At 34.8% G+C, this 22,828-nt stretch overlaps 1 protein-coding gene across 1 annotated transcript in view; it reads right to left on the bottom strand.

Moving 5' to 3' along the window:
* Positions 1 to 3,607: 3,607 nt before the first annotated feature.
* The window catches only part of LOC144956522 (nucleolar transcription factor 1-A-like), a 33,795-nt gene continuing 14,574 nt past the window's right edge, over positions 3,608 to 22,828 (bottom strand). Inside the window, exons 6-13 of the mRNA XM_078887070.1 lie at positions 22,074 to 22,152; positions 19,954 to 20,052; positions 18,252 to 18,352; positions 16,412 to 16,541; positions 15,153 to 15,260; positions 13,558 to 13,605; positions 10,034 to 10,203; positions 3,608 to 5,574 (exon numbers count right to left, since the gene is read on the bottom strand). Coding sequence (XP_078743196.1) covers positions 5,484 to 5,574; positions 10,034 to 10,203; positions 13,558 to 13,605; positions 15,153 to 15,260; positions 16,412 to 16,541; positions 18,252 to 18,352; positions 19,954 to 20,052; positions 22,074 to 22,152 — 826 coding nt within the window. The 3' untranslated portion in view covers positions 3,608 to 5,483. The remainder of the gene's footprint in view (positions 5,575 to 10,033; positions 10,204 to 13,557; positions 13,606 to 15,152; positions 15,261 to 16,411; positions 16,542 to 18,251; positions 18,353 to 19,953; positions 20,053 to 22,073; positions 22,153 to 22,828) is intronic.

Genomic DNA, 22,828 nt, shown 5'->3' with positions numbered 1-22,828 from the left:
AGTAAAAAGTTCTAGAATTACAATTAAAGCACCCTAGAAAAGGGGAATTGGTTCAAATAAGAAACAGGTGTATATTCCAAGAGCACACTATCAAAGTACTTAGTTTGAGATCACTAAAAGCCTAGATGAGGCCGAATTAATCCCTGTAGAACTAAGAAATACTGCAGTGCCCTCCGTACTAAAGTCACAACGAGATCTTGACCATGATCTTGATCAAAACACTGGCCCAGGACCAATGGAAACAATTAACAACATGGATGGAGAGAGCAGTAGCTATACTCATCGACTATGACTGAATCACACAATTCTCAGCAAGCATTATTCAGACTGCGAGGCTTACAACTACTACCACCACATCCTAAAAGTTGTTTGTTTTTAAGAGTTTTATGGCGCTTGAAACACATTAAGGTCATATCAGCGCCAGTAAAAAGGAAGAAAATGGGATAGTCAAAAGTTCTAGAATTACAATTAAATCACCCAAGAAAAGGTAAGACAAAGGGGAATTTGTTCAAATAGGAAACAGATGTAGATTCCAAGAGCACACTAACAAAGTGCTTAGTTTGAGATCACCTAAAAGTCTCATCCACACACAAGCCCAGGTCTCAACTAAGAGGGATACACTCAAATGTTTAAAAATCATATATAATATTTAAACAAAACAATACAGTGCATAACAGGGAGATGATTTACAAGGAAACAAATATCATCTCCCAAAACTCTAACTATACATTTGACTGTTTCCCTCCCAGCTAGGGTATCCAGCCAGGGCCAGGACAAAACCAAGTAAAATCTCACTCCAAGACAAAGGCAGAAAGCATGTTGGAAAACATACATAGGGGGATAGAAGACACAGTATGTACCTCCCTGCCCACTATGGGAGGTCAGGAACCACACAATTCTCAGCAAGCATTATTCGGACTGCGAGGCTTACAACTAACTACTACAACATCCTAAAAGATTCCACCCATCACAAGAACAGAGAGTCAGAGATAAAAGGAGAACAGCTTGGGGAAATGAAAGACACCACCACTGGTTCCCATTAACCAGATAACTGCGTTAATCTGGAAAAAACTCGAGTTTAAAAATTGGTCCGAAAATTCGTCTTTCAAACATTGATTGATTGATTGAAATGACCCTCATCTTGGCAAAAACTCTCAAACCTGGGACTTTGCAAGATAAAAATACAGTATTGACACAACTGGTCACAATGCTAGTAATTTGAGTTTTTCTAGGTTATGGCAGTTAACTGGTAAACAACTGTTGTATGAGTTAACAATATAAACAATATATATACAAAATAAAGAACTGAACAATTAAAAAATGTTTGTCTCAGGATTTTAACCATTGTAGTAGATTATTTAATTACCAAGTAGTAATATCATTTATATAGATCTAATGATTATTATGAAAATCATGATGATTGTGATGATGATAATGATGATGATGATGATGATGATAATGACAAAATGACCTGTAATAACCTGGATCCAAGAAATAATAAAAACAAAAATAGGGGGGAAAAAACAAATATCTGCCAACTGGTCATAATGTACCAACACACAAAACTGTGTAACCTTGAACGTTTATAGTCTGATTGATAGAATTTAGTGAGAACTAATCATCAAAATGGCTGTCTAAAAAAAATAACAAAGAGCTGAGTGACGCCTTCATATATTATTTTTCTATAGCATAGAGAGCATTAAATCTAAATATTATTTTTATGTCAACGCCTCAATACGGTATTATTGTTGTTGTTGTTTGTTTTTGTTTGTTTGTGTGTATTTTGTTTTTTGTAAGGGTTTTACAGAGCTTGCAACACATTTAAGTCATTTCAGTGGCAGTAAAAAAAGAAGAAAGCGGACATATGAGTTTTGATAAATTATGGGATAGTCTACCTGTCCTTAATACCCCCTCATATGTGAGCCTTCAACTCATTCTAGAATTATGAGAGGCTGAATTTGGATCTCAATATCAAGTATAAATTCAAATTATAACATCTTATTCAAATTCATACATTTATGAAAAAAAGTTCTTTCTAAAGCAATGAAACAAAAAAAAAAAAAAAACAACAACAGAAAGTTAAAAATCTCATTATCATCATTTTATTAATCATTATTTAAAATTCAATTTTCAGAACCAAAAATTCCCTTGGATGTATAGTATGAAATAGATGATTTGGGACACTGTCTGGGGCAACCCTCATATATTATCCATTATCATTGCTTTTACCGTTAACTCTCTCCTTACCAGCTAGTTTCAGAATTTTACCCCAAAACTTCATACTCCCCCAACCAGATTAGCAACGAGTATATTCTATATTGTGTTCAGAGAAATGAGCTCTGCAACGCAGTGTCAAGTTTTTATGGCTATAATTATAAAAAAATGAAATCAGATTAAGAAAATTGTCGGCTGCATCGTAACGAACGTGACGATTTTCCTATGGTTGGTAAGGAGAGGGTTAAGGACTGCAGCAACAATATGTCTACTTATCATTTCAGTATTATTACGTACTTTAGTCATTACTGTGAAACCGTGCATCAAATTTGAATGGACTCATTTTTCCTGCAAGATTGAGCTAAAAAATGTTTTAAAACCCTGCGTTTTGAACACACACACACTTACCCATGAAAACGTGCAATGTGGATCATTACCAATATACCCCCCCCCCCCCCCCCCGTTATTTTCTTTAAAAGATGATGATGTATTGGAAACTGTAGTAGTTGTAATGACGACGATGATGATCATCAAGTGGTGGTGGTAGATGATGGTGGTAATAATGATGCTGTGGAGATGCTGCAGGTGGCAAAGTGCCATTATATTTCTTAGCCCTCTTCCCCCTCCTTTCCTAAAAAAAATTTTTTATCTGAATTACGTTGGCAAATTTTCATCAGGATATCAAAATCAATTACAAAATACCAGCGCTGCTAGAAAGTCCCAGCCAGCTTTGACCCCTGAAAGAGACCTGAATTACTCCATACTACTCCCGGTTCCATATGAAGGATGAGCAACAAGAATTGTAATTGAATTCATAGTAAATCAAGTTAGATATTCCATCAACCTGCCATGCTGCCTTTTTTTTTTTAACCAATGCAAGTTCCTGGAAAGTGCTGGTACAATGGCACTTGTATAAACATAAACTACAGGTATTAGTATTATACCATTATGAAGCCTCCACAGTTACATATCAGCGGTGTCATTCTCTAACCACTTGTAAACTGGTTTTAACCAAATTTTATGGGAGAGACAAATATTTTTAAAAGACATCATTGCACATGCTCTTGATGAGCAACAAATTATATATCATGTGTAATCAACATTTATACCTTGCGTACAAAATGAGTCGGGGATTACTGGAAAAACGTTATGAATATATATATATATATATATATATATATATATATATATATATATATATATATATATATATATATATATATATATATTTGCTTTAAAAAAATTCTTTTAAAACAAAAACAAAACAAATTCAATATTTTCAAGTTACACAATTATAGAATGACATGGTCGATATAGTTGAGGGTATCTCCTATCCAATTGGATGTTTTTTGTTTATTTTTACAATAGGGTAGGTCACCCCTAACCTGTATGCTTTTTCTATATCTCAAATTCTAACAGCTCTAATTGTAGATTGGTCAAACTAAATTCTTCACTGTTTGAGAAACTCATTTTTTTTTTTGTCATTAACCTCGCTAAAAAAACGAAAATAGATTACCAAACCCCCTCGTCCCAAATACGTATGCTCATGACTCAAACCCATACAGCATTAAACTCATAGTCATACAGCCTTATATATATATTTTTTTAAAGTTTATATGACAATGTGGTAGAATATAAGCTTCAGTTTATGTAAAAAGACGATTGATGTGGACGTTTCGGATTTCCCTTTATAAATGACAGATTAATATAACATAAAAGGCATAATAGTCATGGTTATTGACACTTATTGATATGGTGTTACTATTGATTTTGAACCCCTTGTTATTTTTGGAATCACATTTTGTGGATATGCGCTGTATAAATGCTGACATTTTAAAATTATTGTGATCTTTTGGATACTTGGATTAACAGTTCGGATTTGGGGCGAGGCATGGGGTAAAGTGGCATGCAAATGTAAATGTAATTAAAATCAAAATTATACATGAGTAATAGAAGAAAATATTTTTACAATTTATTATAGTGGTGAAAATTAAAAGATTGTATGACAAATCATGAATGACAACTTGATTTTAACATGAAAAGGAACCAAATTCCTACAAGATCAGTTATCTTCATTTATAACAATATTTCGAATTATAGTTCATAATGACTGATACGATTGTCAATCTTTGTGTGAAGTTCAAGATCTTTTGATTAGAAAAAATTCACTTTGCCATGAAAAAGAGCTTTAAAACACACAAAAAGGTTTTGTGTGGCACTAGGATTTGGGGCAACTTACAACTTTTTTTAAATTCAAAGATTATTCATCTTTAGCATTAAAGGGGTTATCATGAAAACGTTACGTGTTGAATGAAACATGGCTTGGACATTTAAAAAAAGATGAAAACAAGGCTGTGCCAAAAGGTTATTCGAGTAAAATCTGCTACAAAATTACTCCAATACAAAGTTATTTTGAAAAAATTTCGCAAGACTTCTTTTCATCAATTTCTCTGGATTGAATGATAAAAAAATAAACCAAAAATTGACAATCTAGCATCAAAAGTTCCGGTCGAAAAGATTAGATTAAGATGTCCCGCAAAAATTCAAAGTAAAATTTACGACTTTGGAACAAAATTTACGACCTAGGAAATTACAATAACTACTAAAAATAGCCAAATTATATTCTATATTATACATATATATATATACCTAATATTCAACTTTCTTTTTAAAAAAACATTTTCCAGAACCTTTAACATCGATTATACAAGTGCACTGTGTGTGTGTGTATATGTGTGTGTTTCTGTTTGTTTCAATTTGTGCATTTGCAGTTTTGACATGTCATATTGAATTCCTCAATGAACGTTTTAAAAATTTAATTCTTTGAACCTTCAACTTACAACTTTACAATATTTTACAACCAAGCTGTCAAATTGACAATATTACGACCTTATTGCACACCTGGTAGTTATAGACTTTTTTAAAGTGTTGAAAAAAAGGTATAGACCAAGTACTGACTTTGTCCACACATTTTGGGAACCTTTGAGAAACTATGTCTGTTATTCCATTAGTGCTAGACCGTCAGTTTTTCGATTATTCTTCTTAAGATTGTTGATCGATGCAGATCCCACTGCATTAAAAACGAAATCTTGCCATATTTTTTTTCAAAAAAACATTGTATTGAAGTATTGTGGTCACAAATGTTGTAAAAACAACTTTTGTCAAAGCACCGTTGATGAGTTTTAGAATATCATGGGATAGCAAATTGTCCCTAAATGCCGTCAAATAATCTATCAGGATTCTATTTCATTCAAACACTCTAGCCTGATTCATTCCTCGTCACTACTGTCACTACTCTCATCGCTCTCACCCTTCTGTTCCACCTTTGGTTTCTTGACTGCCACTTTGTTTATCTTTTTTCTGAAAGAATAGAATATATTGTAATCGTATAAATTGTAAGACAATAATAAAAAAAAAGATTATATGTCATTTCTTCTTCTTATATTTTTTTGTGCTATCAACGCAAACTTTGATTGCTTTGTTTGTTTTTAAGAGTTTTTCAGCATTTGACACATTTTGGTTATATCAGCACCTTAAAAAAGAAGAAAATGGGATAGTCGGAAAATTCAAGATTTACTATTAAAATCATACAAGAAAATGTAAGGCAAAGGGGAAGGGTTCAAATAGGAAGCAGAAGTAGATTATAAGTGCACACTATCAGTATTTTTAGTTTGAGATCACCTAAAAGTCTCATCCAGACGCAAGCCAGGTCCCCACTAAGATGGATACACTCAAATGTTTATAAATCATATTTAGACTCAAAACAAAACAAAAAATATAACTGTACAAAACAAACAGATGATTTAAAAGGAAAAAATTATCATCTTTTCAAACTATAACTACACATTTGACTTTTTTCCTTCAGCCAAAATTCCAGCCCGGGCAGGACAAAACTAAGTAATCTCATTTCAAGACAAAGACAGAAAGCAAGTTGAAAACAGATATAAGGGGATAGAAGATATAGTATCGTATCGTATCGTTTAAGTGCTAATAGCATCTAAAAACTTTTAAATGCTCTGTGAAACTTTCATGCGTAGATACAATTTTTCAAAGTTATATAAACAACATTCATTGTCAATTTGACAATTTTGAGTATGTGACCACTATTTCAAATGATTAAATATCTAATACACAAATAAGTGTCATAGTCAAGATTCGTAGTGTAATCTAAGTACCTGCTTGCACACTATGGGAGGACAAAAGACCCCACCCAGCAATAACCATAAATGATACTCTTTATTTCTTTACTAGATGAATTTAACTTAACTCACTCAACCCTAACACCGACTAAATCCGTAGCTTACCCGGGTTACTTTTACCCCATGTCTATTTATTACATTTTTCTAAGACAAATTATAGGCGTAGTATCAAAGTTAATGTTTTTAGTTTTTGCATGTTAATGATAGTTGAATAAAACTATCTATGTACATGCTTATTGTTAATACATTTTTTCCAATTTTGAAAATCAGCAAAAATCTCAAGGATTGAATGAGTTAATAAGGTAATAAATGCCTGATTATAAATAATGAACTGTCCACCAACTCATCCAATTTTGATATTTCAATGCAGATGTGATAAAAATGAGTGTCGTCAAGGTTCATGAACAGGTATCATAATATGACACACTACACGATGGTGATTATTTCCCCTGATTTCCCCACTTGACCCCCTGAGCTTTTCTCAGAGTAAAATCAGTGCTGATGGTGACAAAAAGTGAAAAAGTAGGAAAATGTTGCCTTTAACCCTCTCGTGTTCAGATTCTTTTTGGGGGAGTAGATAATGAGTTCCCTATATGGCCATGTCAATCATGTAGACATCCTTTGATGATATAAGCCTACTCTTTGATATCTGTAGTCGCCTTTTCGTTTTCTACGGTCACTCATGGCTAAACTCCGCCCAGAAACGATTTCATAGGTCCGTCCATCACCAAATTTCAAACTTTTGTTCTCGTGAGTTCATAAGTTTTTTGACCGAAGAACGATTGGCTACTGAGAATCTTGACCCTTCAACGATTGGTCGTTCTGGCAGCTCACGTGTCAACAGCCGTCAACAATGAATTGAATCATCGTCGATGCAGTGGAAGAAGGCCATGGAATAGTTGCATCACATCGCCACGTTGTTGAATAAATTATCCAGGCATGGTCGATAGGTAAAAAAGCCAAATTATGTTCTAGTTACATTTGAAACAAACAAAGTATATCACTGATCTCGTCTCTTTGAGATATAAAGAATGGTATAAAAATCAAGAAAATCGGCCGATAAATAAAAAAGTTGCTAAAATAAGCTAAAATAAACAAAAGCAATTTTTAAAATCAAATTTATTCGTAAAACAGTTGGTTTTCAACCGATTTTTATGAAACAAAGACCAATGTACTTCTTTTTTCAAGCTGATTTCAGCAATGTGACTTTCAAATTCCTCAGAATTATATATTTTACTTTTAGATTTTAGCTTTTAGGCCTACTCCATAAGGTGTTATATTCCTTGCATAACAATAGCGTAATACATCGACGGGGAGAAGCGTCTTTGTTTCGGCCAGCTGGATAGATAGCCTGTGATTGGTCGAAGACTTTGAGATGCTTGATTCACAATTCTACACGAACGGACCCCGGCGGTCTATCAAAGAGGTGTAACAAATTTATTTACCGACATATTTTTCTTGGTGCTAAAATTACAAAGTAATAATTTCGCATCAGAAAAAATAACTCTGAAGTTCCTATCTCTTTATTACAATAAAATTGATACCTCGAATGACAAAATCGACCCACAAATAAGGGAGTTATAAATTATTCATAATATTATTAAAAGTTTACAATAATTGTCTTCAAAGTCATTTTTCTTCACCAAAGTCGTAATTTTTTACCGATTTTTACCAAACAAAGTGCAATGTCAATTATTTTCACCCGCAAATAAAATAGGATTTAAATCGCAATTTCTGAAACGTATTTTCTTTTCTGTCAGCAAATTTATAATAATCAAAGCTGAAAACACCCTGAGGCAGTGACAGGGCCTGTCATTTCCTTCACAACGATTGGATTTTACTTACTGAGGCCAGTCTTGACTACCCCGCCCATGAATATTATGCCGTTGTCGGTTTTTGTCGGGTTGAATCTTAAAGAGTTAAGCCCCATTTTTACTGCACTAAACCCCACTTTTAGAGCAATTGAGATGATAGACTATCATTGATACTCTAGCTAACTTCTGGAGAGTGGGAAACTGCACCTGTGTGTTCCACCACACATCAACTCTCTCATTGCTAGCACATTGTTTCAAGAAAATGTAATTTTTAAAAGGAGGAAATTCCTCCTCTGGACTCCAAAATTGCGGATTTTCGCGGATCCGAGGAAAACCATCAGCACTGTAATATATTTTCCATGGCAAAATCAGCAGAACATTTCTGAGATCATACAAAAACACCAATTGTAAATTTACATAATTGGATAAATATAGTTCATTTTATCTTATCTTAATATCCCAGAATTCTGCGAATTATCATCATCGAATTATGGTATATAGAGTTTTATTTTGAATTTATTGATATCTATTTTATTATATTTTATTTATTGTTTTGCAACACATGATTTTGAATAGTCTATTCTGTCGTTTTCTAAAAGAATGCAGTATGTGCCATTTGGTATGCATTGTGTGGCAGTATTTTAAAGGTGTGTGTGATATTTAAATCATCATTTTAATCAATGTCATTATACAAATATTTTTTTTTATATGAATGGTTTACAGATACCAAAACAAATGGGACTCCTATATTTTGTATTTCACCACTAACCTGCTCTCCCTTCCCCTCACAAAAAAAAAAAACAAAAAAAACATACACACAAAAGGAGAACTTTCTTTTCTGCCAGAGGTCCCGTTATGGAAGGAGGATGTTGATAAAAGGGGGAAAAAATTACCCGTTTTCTTTTTTGTGAAACAGGCCAAAACAAGTCTGCCAAGATATTTGGAATAGGCAGGTTTGTTGAGGATGTCATTAATGCATATAAAGAATGCAGTATGTGCCATTTGGTATGCATTGTGTGGCAGTATTTTAAAGGTGTGTGTGATATTTAAATCATCATTTTAATCAATGTCATTATACAAATATTTTTTTTTATATGAATGGTTTACAGATACCAAAACAAATGGGACTCCTATATTTTGTATTTCACCACTAACCTGCTCTCCCTTCCCCTCACAAAAAAAAAACAAAAAAAACATACACACAAAAGGAGAACTTTCTTTTCTGCCAGAGGTCCCGTTATGGAAGGAGGATGTTGATAAAAGGGGGAAAAAATTACCCGTTTTCTTTTTTGTGAAACAGGCCAAAACAAGTCTGCCAAGATATTTGGAATAGGCAGGTTTGTTGAGGATGTCATTAATGCATATAAAAAATTAGCATTCCCACGCATTGTGTGGCAGTATTTTAAAGGTGTGTGTGATATTTAATCATCATTTTAATCAATGTCATTATACAAATATTTTTTTTATATGAATGGTTTACAGATACCAAAACAAATGGACTCCTATATTTGTATTTCACCACTAACCTGCTCTCCCTTCCCCTCACAAAAAAAAAAACAAAAAAAACATACACACAAAGGAGAACTTTCTTTTCTGCCAGAGGTCCCGTTATGGAAGGAGGATGTTGAAAAAGGGGAAAAAATTACCCGTTTTCTTTTTTGTGAAACAGGCCAAAACAGTCTGCCAAGATATTTGGAATAGGCAGGTTTGTTGAGGATGTCATTAATGCATAAAAAAAATTAGCATTCCCCCCCCCCCCCCCCCCCCAAAAAAACATTTTTTTTTTAAAAATCAAAACAAACTCACTTTGAAGGAGAACTCTCTTTCTTAACAGGCTCTTGCTTATCTTCACTACTGGAAGAGTCACTGTCTGAGTCTGAGGACGATGATGGTGAAGGCGATGCCTTTCTTTTCCGTGGTGTGGATACTGATGGTACTGATGATACTGATGGCAATGGTTGTGGCTTTACCTGAGTCTGGTGAAAAATAAAGAAATTAACCCATGCACTGATGCCTTTGCTTCTTTTACCTTGAATTAATTTACAATGGCTTTGAATAAACAACACAGTGCATTTTTATATCATTTATTTAAAAAATAAATAATTTCAAATAAATTCAAATGAATAAAGTAACCATATAAAATACTCTCATAGTTCAGATATTTAAGGGTGATATTTATTCCCAAAACAGAGTCTAAGACTTGCACCTGGGAAGGTTGGAGGGTTGACATCCACCCAAGTTCTTGATAAGGGTTGCTGATTCCTTTGGCAAAATTTACAGAATTTTTACACAAACATAAGGACCAACCCTTATCTTAACACTGGACTCAAGTAAAATGACATTCTCATCTCTCATGTAGTTCCACATCTGAAGCAGACGTCGGAGGTCATCTTCCGCCAAGCTGATCTATCTCTTGCCAATTCTATTAAAGCAGCGCCACCTTTCTCAGCTTCATCTGTCCAAGTTCTTATCCCTTTCAAATACGTTATTCTTTGTCTTCCTCTTATTCTTTTTCCATTCATCTTTCCAGTCAAGGCGAGTACTTCCAAACCAGGGTGGCGGATAGTGTGTCCTAAAAATTCCATTTGGCGTTTGATGATTTTTGTTATCAGTGATCTTTTTCTGTTTGCCATTTCTAAAATTTCTTCATTTCTTTTCCTTTCCATCCATGACACCCTCATCATTCTTCTGTAAAACCACATTTCCACTGCCTCCAGTCTTTTAACCATGGTCTTGTTTATGGTCCAGCTCTTTTTTTTTGTTTGTTTGTTTGTTGCTTTAGGTCTCTTCCAACACAATTGAGGTTATATGAGAGACCGCTGAAACAAAAAAACAAGCAATCTAACAAAAATAGTACAACTGTAAATCAAAATCATAACCTAAAGATATCATAAGCTAAATTATAAATAACCAAGAACAACAGGCAGAAGATTTACAGAAAAAAAATATCCCCTGTCAAAAATACAATCACAAACCAAAGAAGCAGGATAGGCTAGTAAAGAGAAGAAGAAACGACATCACTATCGGATCGTACACCCATGCGAACATCATAGGTATATGATTCAAGGGTGATGCTCCCATCCAACCACCCGCTGGTCCAGCTCTCACAACCATATAGCAGCACAGACAGTACATAGCAATCCAGGACTTTGATTTTTGTTTTCATGCTAATATTCCTGTTTTTCATAATTGTATGCAGCTGGTTGAATGCATTCTTCGCCATACCTATTCTTTTCTTTATTTCACAATCTGATTTTCCATTGGATGTTACATTGAAGCCTAAATATTTGAAACATTCAACTTGTTGTATTGTTTGTCCTCTGCTTGTTATTACACAGGCTGGTGGGTTATTATTTTTAGATACCGTCATACATTCTGTTTTAGATATATTAGTTCCAGTCCCATATTTTCACTACTCCTGACTACAACATCCAGTAAGTCTACAGAATAGCAATAGGTCAAGAGTGATATTATCTTAATACTCATTTTCTGGAGTTAAATAGATGGGGGTGATGGATTGTAAAGTCACAATTTCAGTCTCTTAGGGGTGTTATCCACTGCAAGACTAAAGTTATCAAAGCTTCTTTTTCTTGAATTTGCCAGGTGATCGGAAAATATACGGAGTTATTTAAATGTACTTAATCCCAAAAATATATGGAAAATTGGCAACCGTGCTTCATTCTAAGGTTGCACTTTTTCCTCTAGTACTTTAGTTTCAATTCCTGGTCAAAATCATCATTGCACATTGCCCTCTTCTTAATCACAACAAGAATCAATTTGACTGGAATCAAGATCATTATATAGTTAATTTTTAAAAAAGCCATAATCTCAAAATGTCACAATTTAGAAAAGAATCAACCGATCATGATCAGGTCACCAGAAAAGACATCCTTTTTAATGACTTTTCACATCTAATAAAAAGGTCCCAAAGTGAGACGTCTCCCATTATACCTGATTCTTAGTATTACCTATTCCCAAGTTTATAGTAGGTGATGTGGGATAACCCCTGATCCTCGACCGTTGTATAAACGTAACACACCATTCCGACCCCAATACCGCGACAGTCGTTTTAATGTAACACACCTTTTCCGAGTGACACGCGCATCAGTTGTAGAAACGTAACACAGACCCGACCTTGATTCAGTAAAAATTCCATTGTGTTCTTTATGAAATAAAAGCTGAAGTTTGATTGGTTGATATTATTAGTTTCAGCCAATCAGCAAACAGTTTATTTAAGCTGTTTGGGTTGAGTATGAAGCTAGTTTTTGATGCATGAAATGACGCGATCAAACCCGAGTGACACTATATGTTAGCAACGTCATTCAAACTTGCTAGGCAAGTACTGGGAACCGGTCGTTATTTCCGGTTGACCCCAATGCGGTACTAGAGTTAATTCCAGATGGTAATAGCTGGCGATGTGATGATGAACTTATATTTTTTTACTTCACTGTCTGAGTACTGAGACTCCTCTGGCTGCAAAGACCAGCTCTAATATCAGATTATCAAATCACAAACAATCATTGATGATGGTTCTTTTTTCTCTTAGATCTGCCAAGCATGTAATAGTCATAATGCGATGGTCACGATTCATCACAATTTAATTAACTTCCTAAAAAGGGCATTTTATTATACTCAAACCCACCATCATATCTTACTGTTTTCATTTACACATTGCACTGAGAGGAATGAGTAAAGTTGTCAATTACTTTTTATTTTTACCTTGTAAAATGATTGGTGAATCAGTTATATGATACAAAGAATTTTTGACATTGATTGAAAACATCTGTAGAATATCTTTTCCATGTGTTACTTTTGTTTCTGTTCTACTTCCAAGGATCGTACCGGCCAGGCGGCATTGTCGTACCAGTAAGATCGTGGGTTCAAACCCCCATCACCGGTGTGAAAATTTTTTATTCTCTATTGTCTTCTGGCACTTTCCTACTCACTTCATCTCTACTTGGGACAGAAACTTTTCCTGACTGGATAATGAATTTTATTTTATCACAGTCAGACTTTCTACTAATGTTGTCGGGGAGCGAATTCCATATCCTGACTGTGCTTAGGAAAATGCATCATTGACTCTATACTGGGGTGGAAGAAGAAGAAGAAGAAGAAGAAGAAGAAGAAGAAGAAGAAGAAGAAGAAGAAGAAGAAGAAGAAGAAGAAGAAGAAGAAGAAGAAGAAGAAGAAGAAGAAGAAGAAGAAGAAGAGGAGGAGGAGGAGGAGGAGGAGGAGGAGGAGGAGGAGGAGGAGGAGGAGGAGGAGGAGGAGGAGGAGGAGGAGGAGGAGGAGGAGGAGGAGGATAGAACGAGATGGGGAAGGTGACATACTTTCTGTTCTCTTTTGAAATTTGCTGCCTTGATTTGCCTCAAAACTTTCTGGAAAACAATAAAAAATGATACTACAATTAAAAATTATCAGTTTCATTTTGGCGATAGAGAAAATTTATTTCTGGCCATGTACTCATTTTACACCGATATTAAAAAAAACTAGAGCATTTATATAGCACAAAATCCACTAAACGTGCTCAAAGCGCTATAGAGGGGTCCCTAGCCAATAGCAACACTTACCATATAGGACAAAACACGACACCTGTTAAGCAACATAATTTTTTCTAAAAGACAACAGCCAAGTACCTACTCATTTTACACCTGAGTACGGTGAGAGAATGTGAGTAAAGAGCCTTTACTAAGACCTCAACTATGCACCACTCAGAGTGAGACTCAAAGCTATGTCTGAAGATGATTGGCATACCACAAAACCACAATAGCCGCAACATACAAACTTCTGGATTTGTTCGGCTTTACTTGTGCAGCTATGTGGTCTTGTGGTATGACACTCGCTTTCGGATCGGAAGGTCCTGGGTTCGAGCCTCGCTCGGTGCATAGTTGAGTCCTTGGAGAAGACTTTTTACTCACATTCTCTCACCGTACTCTGACATGACCCGATTCTTAAAATGACAAAAAAGAGATTACATCTTTTAACAACATACCCCTAAAGTGTTAAAGACTAGTAACTACTTCGACGACCTAAGAGGCTTCAAATACCAATGTAGACCTCAAAGGGTTTTAACTCACTCAATCCTAAAGACTTTGCTACTTTTCAAAATTGAAAAAAAAAATGTATTAAAAAATGAGCATGTAAGTAGATAGTTTTATTCAACTATTATTAACATACAAAAACTAAAAACATTAACTTTGATATTACGCCTATAATTTGTCTCAGAAAAATGTAATAAATAGGCATGGGGTAAAAGTAACCTGGGTTAACTACGGATAGAGTCGATGTCAGGGTTGAGTGAGTGAGTTAATTTTAACAACTAAGTTATAATCTGAAAGGGTTGCAAATTATAATCAGTACAGATTAAAATCGAAAAGAGGGAAAATCTTCCCAGGCCAGAGAGTTATGTAAAAATAAATAATAACGTGAAGTTGAATGTAAGCTTTAATTTAATTACAAAAACAGATCAAATGAACGTTTCAGGTTTCCCCTTTATCCACAAAACAGGATGAATGAAACACCACCCCCAAAAAACAATGCGATACAAGAAAATGTAAATACTGCAATATGCAGAGAAAACTAAGCGGGATATGGAAGCAGTCTTAAAATCAATGTTGGTTTATCATACTTATTTGCAGTTTAGGTAAAAAATAAATAGCAAATTCAATGATTGAGAATATCGGAAAATTCTATTAAAAAAACAAGAGAGTGAAATCCAGGAATTTCCAAGGCAATCCGTGAAAGTTGGGATCTCTGTAAGTCCTAGTTAGACCTTTAAGGGTTAAAATTTCTAACTACAAAGACTAAGGAAATCTAAATGGGTTGAAAACACCTAAGTAGACCCAAAACTAGTAACAATTACATAGACCCAAATGGGTTGCGACTTCTCAGAAATTTGTAAACTGGCTAAAGACTCTTGTCATACCTGGTAAGTCAGTATTTGAACCTGCCAATTTTGATCCTCATCCTCTACAAGTGTCCCACTCCTCCTCTCCAAATAATTTGTCAGGTTGGTCACATACTGATCCAATTCCTGTATTCGTATAAGAAAAATAAAGAGGATTATGAAGGCAGACTTGCCAAATTGAAAACTTCAAATGTAGTAATTTTAATGTCAATTTTTAGTAATTTGACAAGGAAATTCGTAATTTCTGAAATTGTACATGAACAACCACAATACTATTATTATTATTATTATTATTATTATTATTATTATCATCATCATCATTATTATTATAGTAGTAGTAGTAGTAATAATAATAGTAGTAGTAGTAGTAGTAGTAGTAGTAGTAGTAGTAGTAGTAGTAGTAGTAGTAGTAGTAGTAGTAGTAGTAGTAGTAGTAGTAGTTGGTGTTGTTCTTCTTCTTATCATTATTATTATTATTATTATCATTCAAGTATTACTAAGAATTAAAAATTCGTAATTTTCCATAAAATTTCGTATTTGGCCATGAAATTTGTCTAAAAGTCGTAAGATTCGGCATGTATGTGAAGGAAGGGGGGGGGGGGGGGAGAACTAATCAAATGCAATCATTACTACTTTACTACTTTTTGTATCAATGTCTCTAGGAAAACAAAATGGTATAGTCAAAAAAATTATAGATTTACAATCAAAAGCATACAAGAAACTGAGACACAGGGGATGGTTAAAAGAGGGGAGAGATGAAAATTTCAAGAGCACACCATCAATGTTCTTGGTTTGAGATCACCTAAAAGTCTCATCCAGACAGAAACACAGTTTCCCACAAAGGGGAATACACTCAAATGCTTATAAATCATGATACACGAAACAATAGTAGAACAGTACATAATAAAGAGTTGATTTACAAGGGAAAAAATAGCATCATCCAAAACTAACCCCCCCCCCCCCCCCCCCCCCCTAGCCAAAGATTCCGGCCAGGACCAGGACAATACCAAGTAATCTCATTCCAAGACTTACAGAAAGTAAGTTGATAATCAGATATAGGGTGATAGAAGACATAGTAAGTGCCTCCAAATACACTACAGGGAGGACAAAACACTTCAGTCAGAAAAGGCTTTTTGAGATTGGGAGTGAAAGCACCATATAAAAACATCTTTATTAAAGTTAGAGGTAAATCAAATATAAAATAAAATCAATAAACATAAACACAGATGCCTTGGCAGTAAAAGGAAAAAAAAAAAAAGAAAAAAGGCAGGCCATACCCTTGCAAATATTATTGACAGATTTTCTTTCTGTTTTTCTGTCAATGACTTGTATTCTGTATTCAATGCCCCCAAGTTCTCGTTGCCAGAGTGAAACCTTTTGTTCTTTCTATAAAAGGATTGTAAGGTTCTGCAACAACAAAAAGTATACCGAATGACTGGTAAAATAAAAAATGATTTAACAAAATTTTAAAATACCAGACAAGCTTCATGTTAAAACAATTTTTATATATATACTACAATGCAACCCTTGGATAACGACATTGCCCGGGACCGGAAAATTATGTCTTAATCCAGGGGTGTCGTTATTTCAGGGTTTAGAAGATGGCAGGAAAAAGGGGTGTGGTGAGTCCCGTGAATACATAAAAGTGTGATGCGCGGACTAGTGCCTGAGAGATGAAACATCTCAACAACGTTAGAATGTATATTTCTCCTGTTTACAAAGGGTTTATCAGTTATGCTTTCGCTCTCCAATGTGTGTTGTCATGCGGGACGGTCCTAGACAAGCTTAAGGACCACGGTTCTACGGTTCCTGGGGAATGAGAACCGCAAGGACCGGTTCCGGTTCCTAGAACCGGTCCTTTTCGACATTGAACATTCTTGAGGGACCGTTGCGACCGTTCATTCTTGAAGGACCATTGGGACCGTTACACGATGAAAACCGTGGTCTACAGTAGGTTCTCAGTGAAAGTGAGAGCTGAAACAGCTTCGTTGAGAGGGAGAGTGATGTGTGCTGTGCAGATAGCGCTATTACACAGGAGTGACAAGAATTGTGTGAGTGTGTGTGTGTGTGTCTGCTAAGATTGATGGAGCGTGTCAGGTCAATGTTAGGGAGTTGAAAGGAAAAGGGATTGTTAATATTTTGTGTCTGGGGCATGCTGGACCAAAAGTATGGGAAGAGTTTGTTTTGATTTGTTTTTGGGGCTTTTTTTTGTCTCCATTCCTTTTCTCTCTTTTTGTGTGGCTATGTGGTCTTGTGGTATGACACTCACTTTCGGATCGGAAGGTCCTGGATTCGAGCCTCGCTTGGCGCCTAGTTGAGTCCTTGAAAGACTCTTTACTCACATCCTATCACCGTGCTCAGGTGTAAAATGAGTACCTAGTCGTCAACAGTGTTGTCTCTGTCGGAAAAAAAATTGTAACATCGCCTAACAGGCGTCATGTCTCGTTCTACATGTTACATGTTGCTATTGGTCAGGGACCCATTGTAAAGCGCTTTGAGCACATTTAGTGGATATTGCTCTATATAAAAGCTCAATTTTAAAAAAAAAAAAAAAAATTTTTTAATAAATATTTCTACCTTTGGATAGGACGCTAGTCTATCCCAAATTACTTTTTGCCAGATCTAGCCAGCTACCCATTCACTGCTGAGTAGACAGGGAGTCCAGAAAAAAAAAGCTCGACTGCACCCGGGATCAATCTCTGGCCCTTTGCGTATAAAGAGAGTGCTCTATCAACTGAGCTATTGGGGCCCCTAAATATTCTATTGGGCTTTTTAGAAATACAGACGTTATAACTGTTATTTTGGAAGGAAGATATAATATGTGAATCATATTATTTGATTAGTAAACGAAATTTTAATATTATTGTATTATTTTTAATGACAACAATGCAATAGAAAGGAGTGGTGACAAGAGATAGACAAAAGAAAACAAAAAATCGGACTTGCTAGGTTCCAAACACACAGATGAGATCTCATCCATCTGTGGTGTTTCATTCATCCTGTTTTGTTGATAAAGGGGAAACCCGAAACGTTCATTTGATCTGTTTTTGTAATTAAATTGAAGCTTACATTCAATTTCACATTATTATTTATTTTGATAAAAGTTAAGGATCATACTTTGCAGGCTTTTCATCAATTCCTTCACTCTTGTAAAGAATCTTTCTTTCAAAATCTTTCAGTTCAAGGAGTGGAGCCTTTTCATCTTTGTCACAAGCGAGCTGTTAAAAAGAGAAAAGAAAAAAATAAAACATGAATGGAGAAAAGCGGTCTAAATATTAATATTACAGTGTTAAATACTACTAGGCTACTTGCAGCTATGGACTGAAAACTAAAAAGCAGACTTTTGTCCTACGATTACAAAGATGCCTCATTCATAAAGACTGCAATGACAAACACCCTCCTGTATGTGGAATCTTTCAGAACATTACTTACACATCAGTGTTTTTTCTTCTTGACCATCTTTATAAAGTTTCTACACTGGCCTTTAACTCACTCAACCCTAACACCGACTATATCCGTAGTTTACCTGAGTTACTTTTACTCCATGCCTATTTATTACATTTTTCTGAGACAAATTACAGGCGTAGTATCAAAGCTTATGTTTTTAATACAATTTTTCCAATTTTGAAAAACAGCAAAAGTCTCTAGGATTGAGTGAGTTAAGGTAATAAATGCCTGATTATAAATAATGAACTGTCCACCAACTCATCCAATTTTGATATTTCAATGCAGATGTGATAAAAATGAGTGTCGTCAAGGTTCATGAACTTGAGCACGGGTATCATAATATGACACACTACAAGTGTGGCCTTTAAGTAAATTTCCAGGCCCGGATCATTTTGGTAGGACAACTTATACTTCATGTCAATCAAGATGACCCCAAGAAATTCTTAAACCCGAGACTCTTTTAGAGGTCTGAGATTAAAAATTGAGACAAATTGGAGGATTACACTAATTCATCAATAAGTTTTCAAGCCAAACAAATGAAATGTTTTTCCATTGTAGGGTAGAATAAATGAGGAAGCAGAGAAGCCAGAAGTGAAGGGACTGAAAAAGGTCTTCGAAATTTAAAGACATCTTCTGCAGGAGAAAATGTATATAGTTATAACTGCCTGGGTCATCCATTGATTTTGTCAAAGTACAGCTCAACCAAACACAATTCCAATAGCCTAGCTGATGTAACCCTACCATGCACAATTTCATTTCAACATATCCTTGGAAGTTTTCTTACCTAGTACACTGCATATGTTTTGACAAATTTGCTGTTTGAAATGTAATTTATTTGGCAAGTCTGTAAAAATAATATAACCAAAAAAAAAAAATACAAACAACGAATCTGTCTTGTCCAACATTTTTTTCCCTGTGAAACATCATATACAATGTCCATGGGTTTTCCTTATGGTACCTTACACTATATGCAGGGAGGCATGCTAAAAAAATAATCTTCATGATTACAATATGGCTTTGTCGCTTTAAAATATGACACTTCCTTCAGGCCAATAAATCACTGGTTTCAGTCTCACTGTGGATGGCCCATTCTTTACTCAGATTCTTTCCCAACACTCAGATGTAAAATGAGTACCAGTAACAGAGTTGTCTCTGTATAAAAAAAAAAACAAAACAAAAAAACCCCAAACTAATTGCACCTTATAGCGCCTGGTGTCACATCCTATGTATTAAGTGTTGCTGCTGGCTTTGGACACTTGAAGCATATTTGGACCCTTTAAGCATATTTAGTGGATATTGCACTCTATATAAAAGCACAAGTCTTTTGTTTTTGTTTGAAATTTCTTCATGTTACCAATGACACTTCACTTACCTTCCTCTTCTGGCACTCTTCCACCGCTTTCCAAATCCATCTCAATATTTCCTTTTCTCCAAGAGCCCTGTAGGCTGCCTTACAATCACTATTTGAATGCTAGAATATGCACAAATACACATAAATAAATAGATAAATAAACAATGAATCAAACAAACAAATTAATAAATATTGATTACTAATTTTTTCCATGGGTGCCAGCAGGAAGAAGTGCTGAAACCTGAAACTAAAATAACGACACTGCCAAACCTGAAAATGTTCCTACTGAAAATGCGGCCTAAACTTTACTCTTATTTCATCACCGTTTTTATACCATTATTAAATGATTACACAGCAAACATATTGACACAATGACACACCTCCATACACTAAAAAGGTGGCTGAATCACGTTTTCGAATTTTTACCGATGCTATTACTATTAGGTTATTTTACTCAAAACACTGAAAGCAGAGGTATTAAACTTCGAGATATCGCGAAACCGGAATTCCGGCATGAACCAGAAAACTGGCACCCATGATATTTTCCCTATTCATTCAATACAATGTGTATCTTGTGCTTGACACAGGAAGCTGCGTATCTTCGGTCCTGTTTGTTTGTGTTAAATTTTTACGCTGATTCTTTCGTTTATTTGGATTAATTCTTATAAAAGAAGAAGAAGAAGAAGAAGAAGAAGAAGAAGAAGAAGAAGAAGAAGAAGAAGAAGAAGAAGAAGAAGAAGAAGAAGAAGAAGAAGAAGAAGAAAAAGAAGAAGAAGAGGTGGTGCGGTCGTGTGAGAGCTTTCGAAGAAGAATATTTATTTTGAAGAAAAATAATTATTTCGCATTTTTTTTTCCCGCTCACATCTACACGGAACCAATGAATAGTTATTTACTGACTAGGTGTGTGTTCGACGACTCGCACGAACTTCGCGACCCTCTCTCGCTGATGTGGCACAGTAGCCAGGCAGTGAATACAGCCACGTCTAGCAGAGCGTGTAGGTGGCATGATAATATAACTAACTGATAGATGGCCTAGTTTTGTTTTGTCTTTGATGCGACAAATAAAAAGTTTTGTCATTTTTTTTTTTAAGTCGGCATTTGAAACGGAATAAAATCTGATTTTTTCGAGGAATGAAATAAAACTCTTTTATTTTCTTTCTTATTGGTTCTGTTCTTTGACGTTACGAATTTTATTTTTACTATTAATTTTTTTAAAAATAAATATTAGCACTTATAGAGCAAAATCGTACTATCGTAAATCCGACAATAGTCGGAAAATTTACAGGTCTATCTTATAAATAGTGAAACAATTACAGCCAATAAAAGAATAATTACTTTGTTCACAGTCGTTGTCCTTTGTCAATTTTTTACTATTATGTTTTAAGTAATTTACTTTACTCTTATTTCATCACCGTTTTTATACCATTGTTAAATGATTACACAGCAAACATATTGACACAATGACACACCTCCATACACGGAAAAGGTGGCTGAATCACGTTTTCGAATTTTTACCGATCCTAATTTTTCTCATTTTAAAGGAAATTTCACTCTCCATCTCATTATCTCCAATTAAGAAATTTCCGACTTTCATGGACATGCTTGAACGAAATATTGTCTAGTTTTGTTTTTGCTTTTCGTGGTTTTACACCGCCGCCTATGACACATTTAGGTCATATCAGCAACAGTGAAAAGGAAGATATTTAAAAAATCATAAAGGCAACTGGGTAAAATCAGGCACAGAAGTAGATTCCAAAAGCAGACCAACAATGTACTTTGTGATCCCTTAAAAGTCTCATCCAGACATCAGCACAGGATCCCACCAAGAAGAGTACACTCAAATGTTTACAAAATATATTCAAAACAAAAACTATGACAGTACACAACAGAGAGAAGGTTTACAAGGGAAAAAAAAACCCAACATTATTGCCCAAAACTTCTTTTTTATTTAAAACAATTGACTGCTTCTCCCAAGCTAAGGACTCTGGCCAGGGTCCGGACAAAACCAAATAATGTCACTTCAAAACAAAGACGGAAGGCAAACTGTAGAAAGTATTATAGGGGGATAGAAGACATGGCAACAGTGACCTCCTTGACAAGACTTAATATTCATTCATTTTTAAAATTTTGTGTATACATACCCCATCTGACCAAGAGAAAACGTCATATGGTGTTAATTTGTCTTTGATTTGTTTCACCTCCAGCTTACGTGAAGCAGTACTGTATCAAAGGATTAGAAAAAAATATTGAAAAGTGAATGAAAATAATTTTTTTGATCATCTTGTCAAAATTTGGTTTGGGTAATGGCTCAGAAAAGTAGATCACTAAGAATGGAGTAAAAAAAAAAAAAAGGGTGTTTAACGTGAGACATGGACCACTTGGAATGAAAATTTGGTTCAAAATTGTATGCGGTATGGTCAATCCACAAATGAGCGTAATATAAATGGCAATTGAAATCAATTAATCATTCACATTAAAATATGAGTTTTGTAAAATAAATGTACCTGCATTAATTGTTTCTTGTTTTCAAGGGTTTTACAAGGCTTGCAAGACCTTTTACTTATTTTAACGCCCGTAAAAAGGAAGATAAGGTCAAAATATTTTAGATTTGGCTAAAAAGCGCTCAAGAAAAAGAAAAACAAAGAGAATTTGTTCAAATAAAGAACATAAAGAAGACCAACCTCCACTATCAAACGTAATTCAGTATAAAAAAGCCCAGTCCATTAATTAATTTTTAAAAAGACAAAGACAAAGAGACCAAAATGTCAACTATATAATAACACAAGTTCCACAACAACACATTGACTGGAAGGTCAGAATTGAGGTCATTACCGAACTTTGCCACATATTGCCATTTAAGTTTAAGACTGTGATAGTGACGATGGAATGTTTCATT

This window comes from Berghia stephanieae, chromosome 11, assembly GCF_034508935.2.
Source record: "Berghia stephanieae isolate SIO BIC M18660-M18661 chromosome 11, UCSD_Bste_1.3, whole genome shotgun sequence".
NCBI lineage: Eukaryota > Metazoa > Mollusca > Gastropoda > Nudibranchia > Aeolidiidae > Berghia > Berghia stephanieae.
This window is presented reverse-complemented; position numbering and strand designations above follow the sequence as displayed.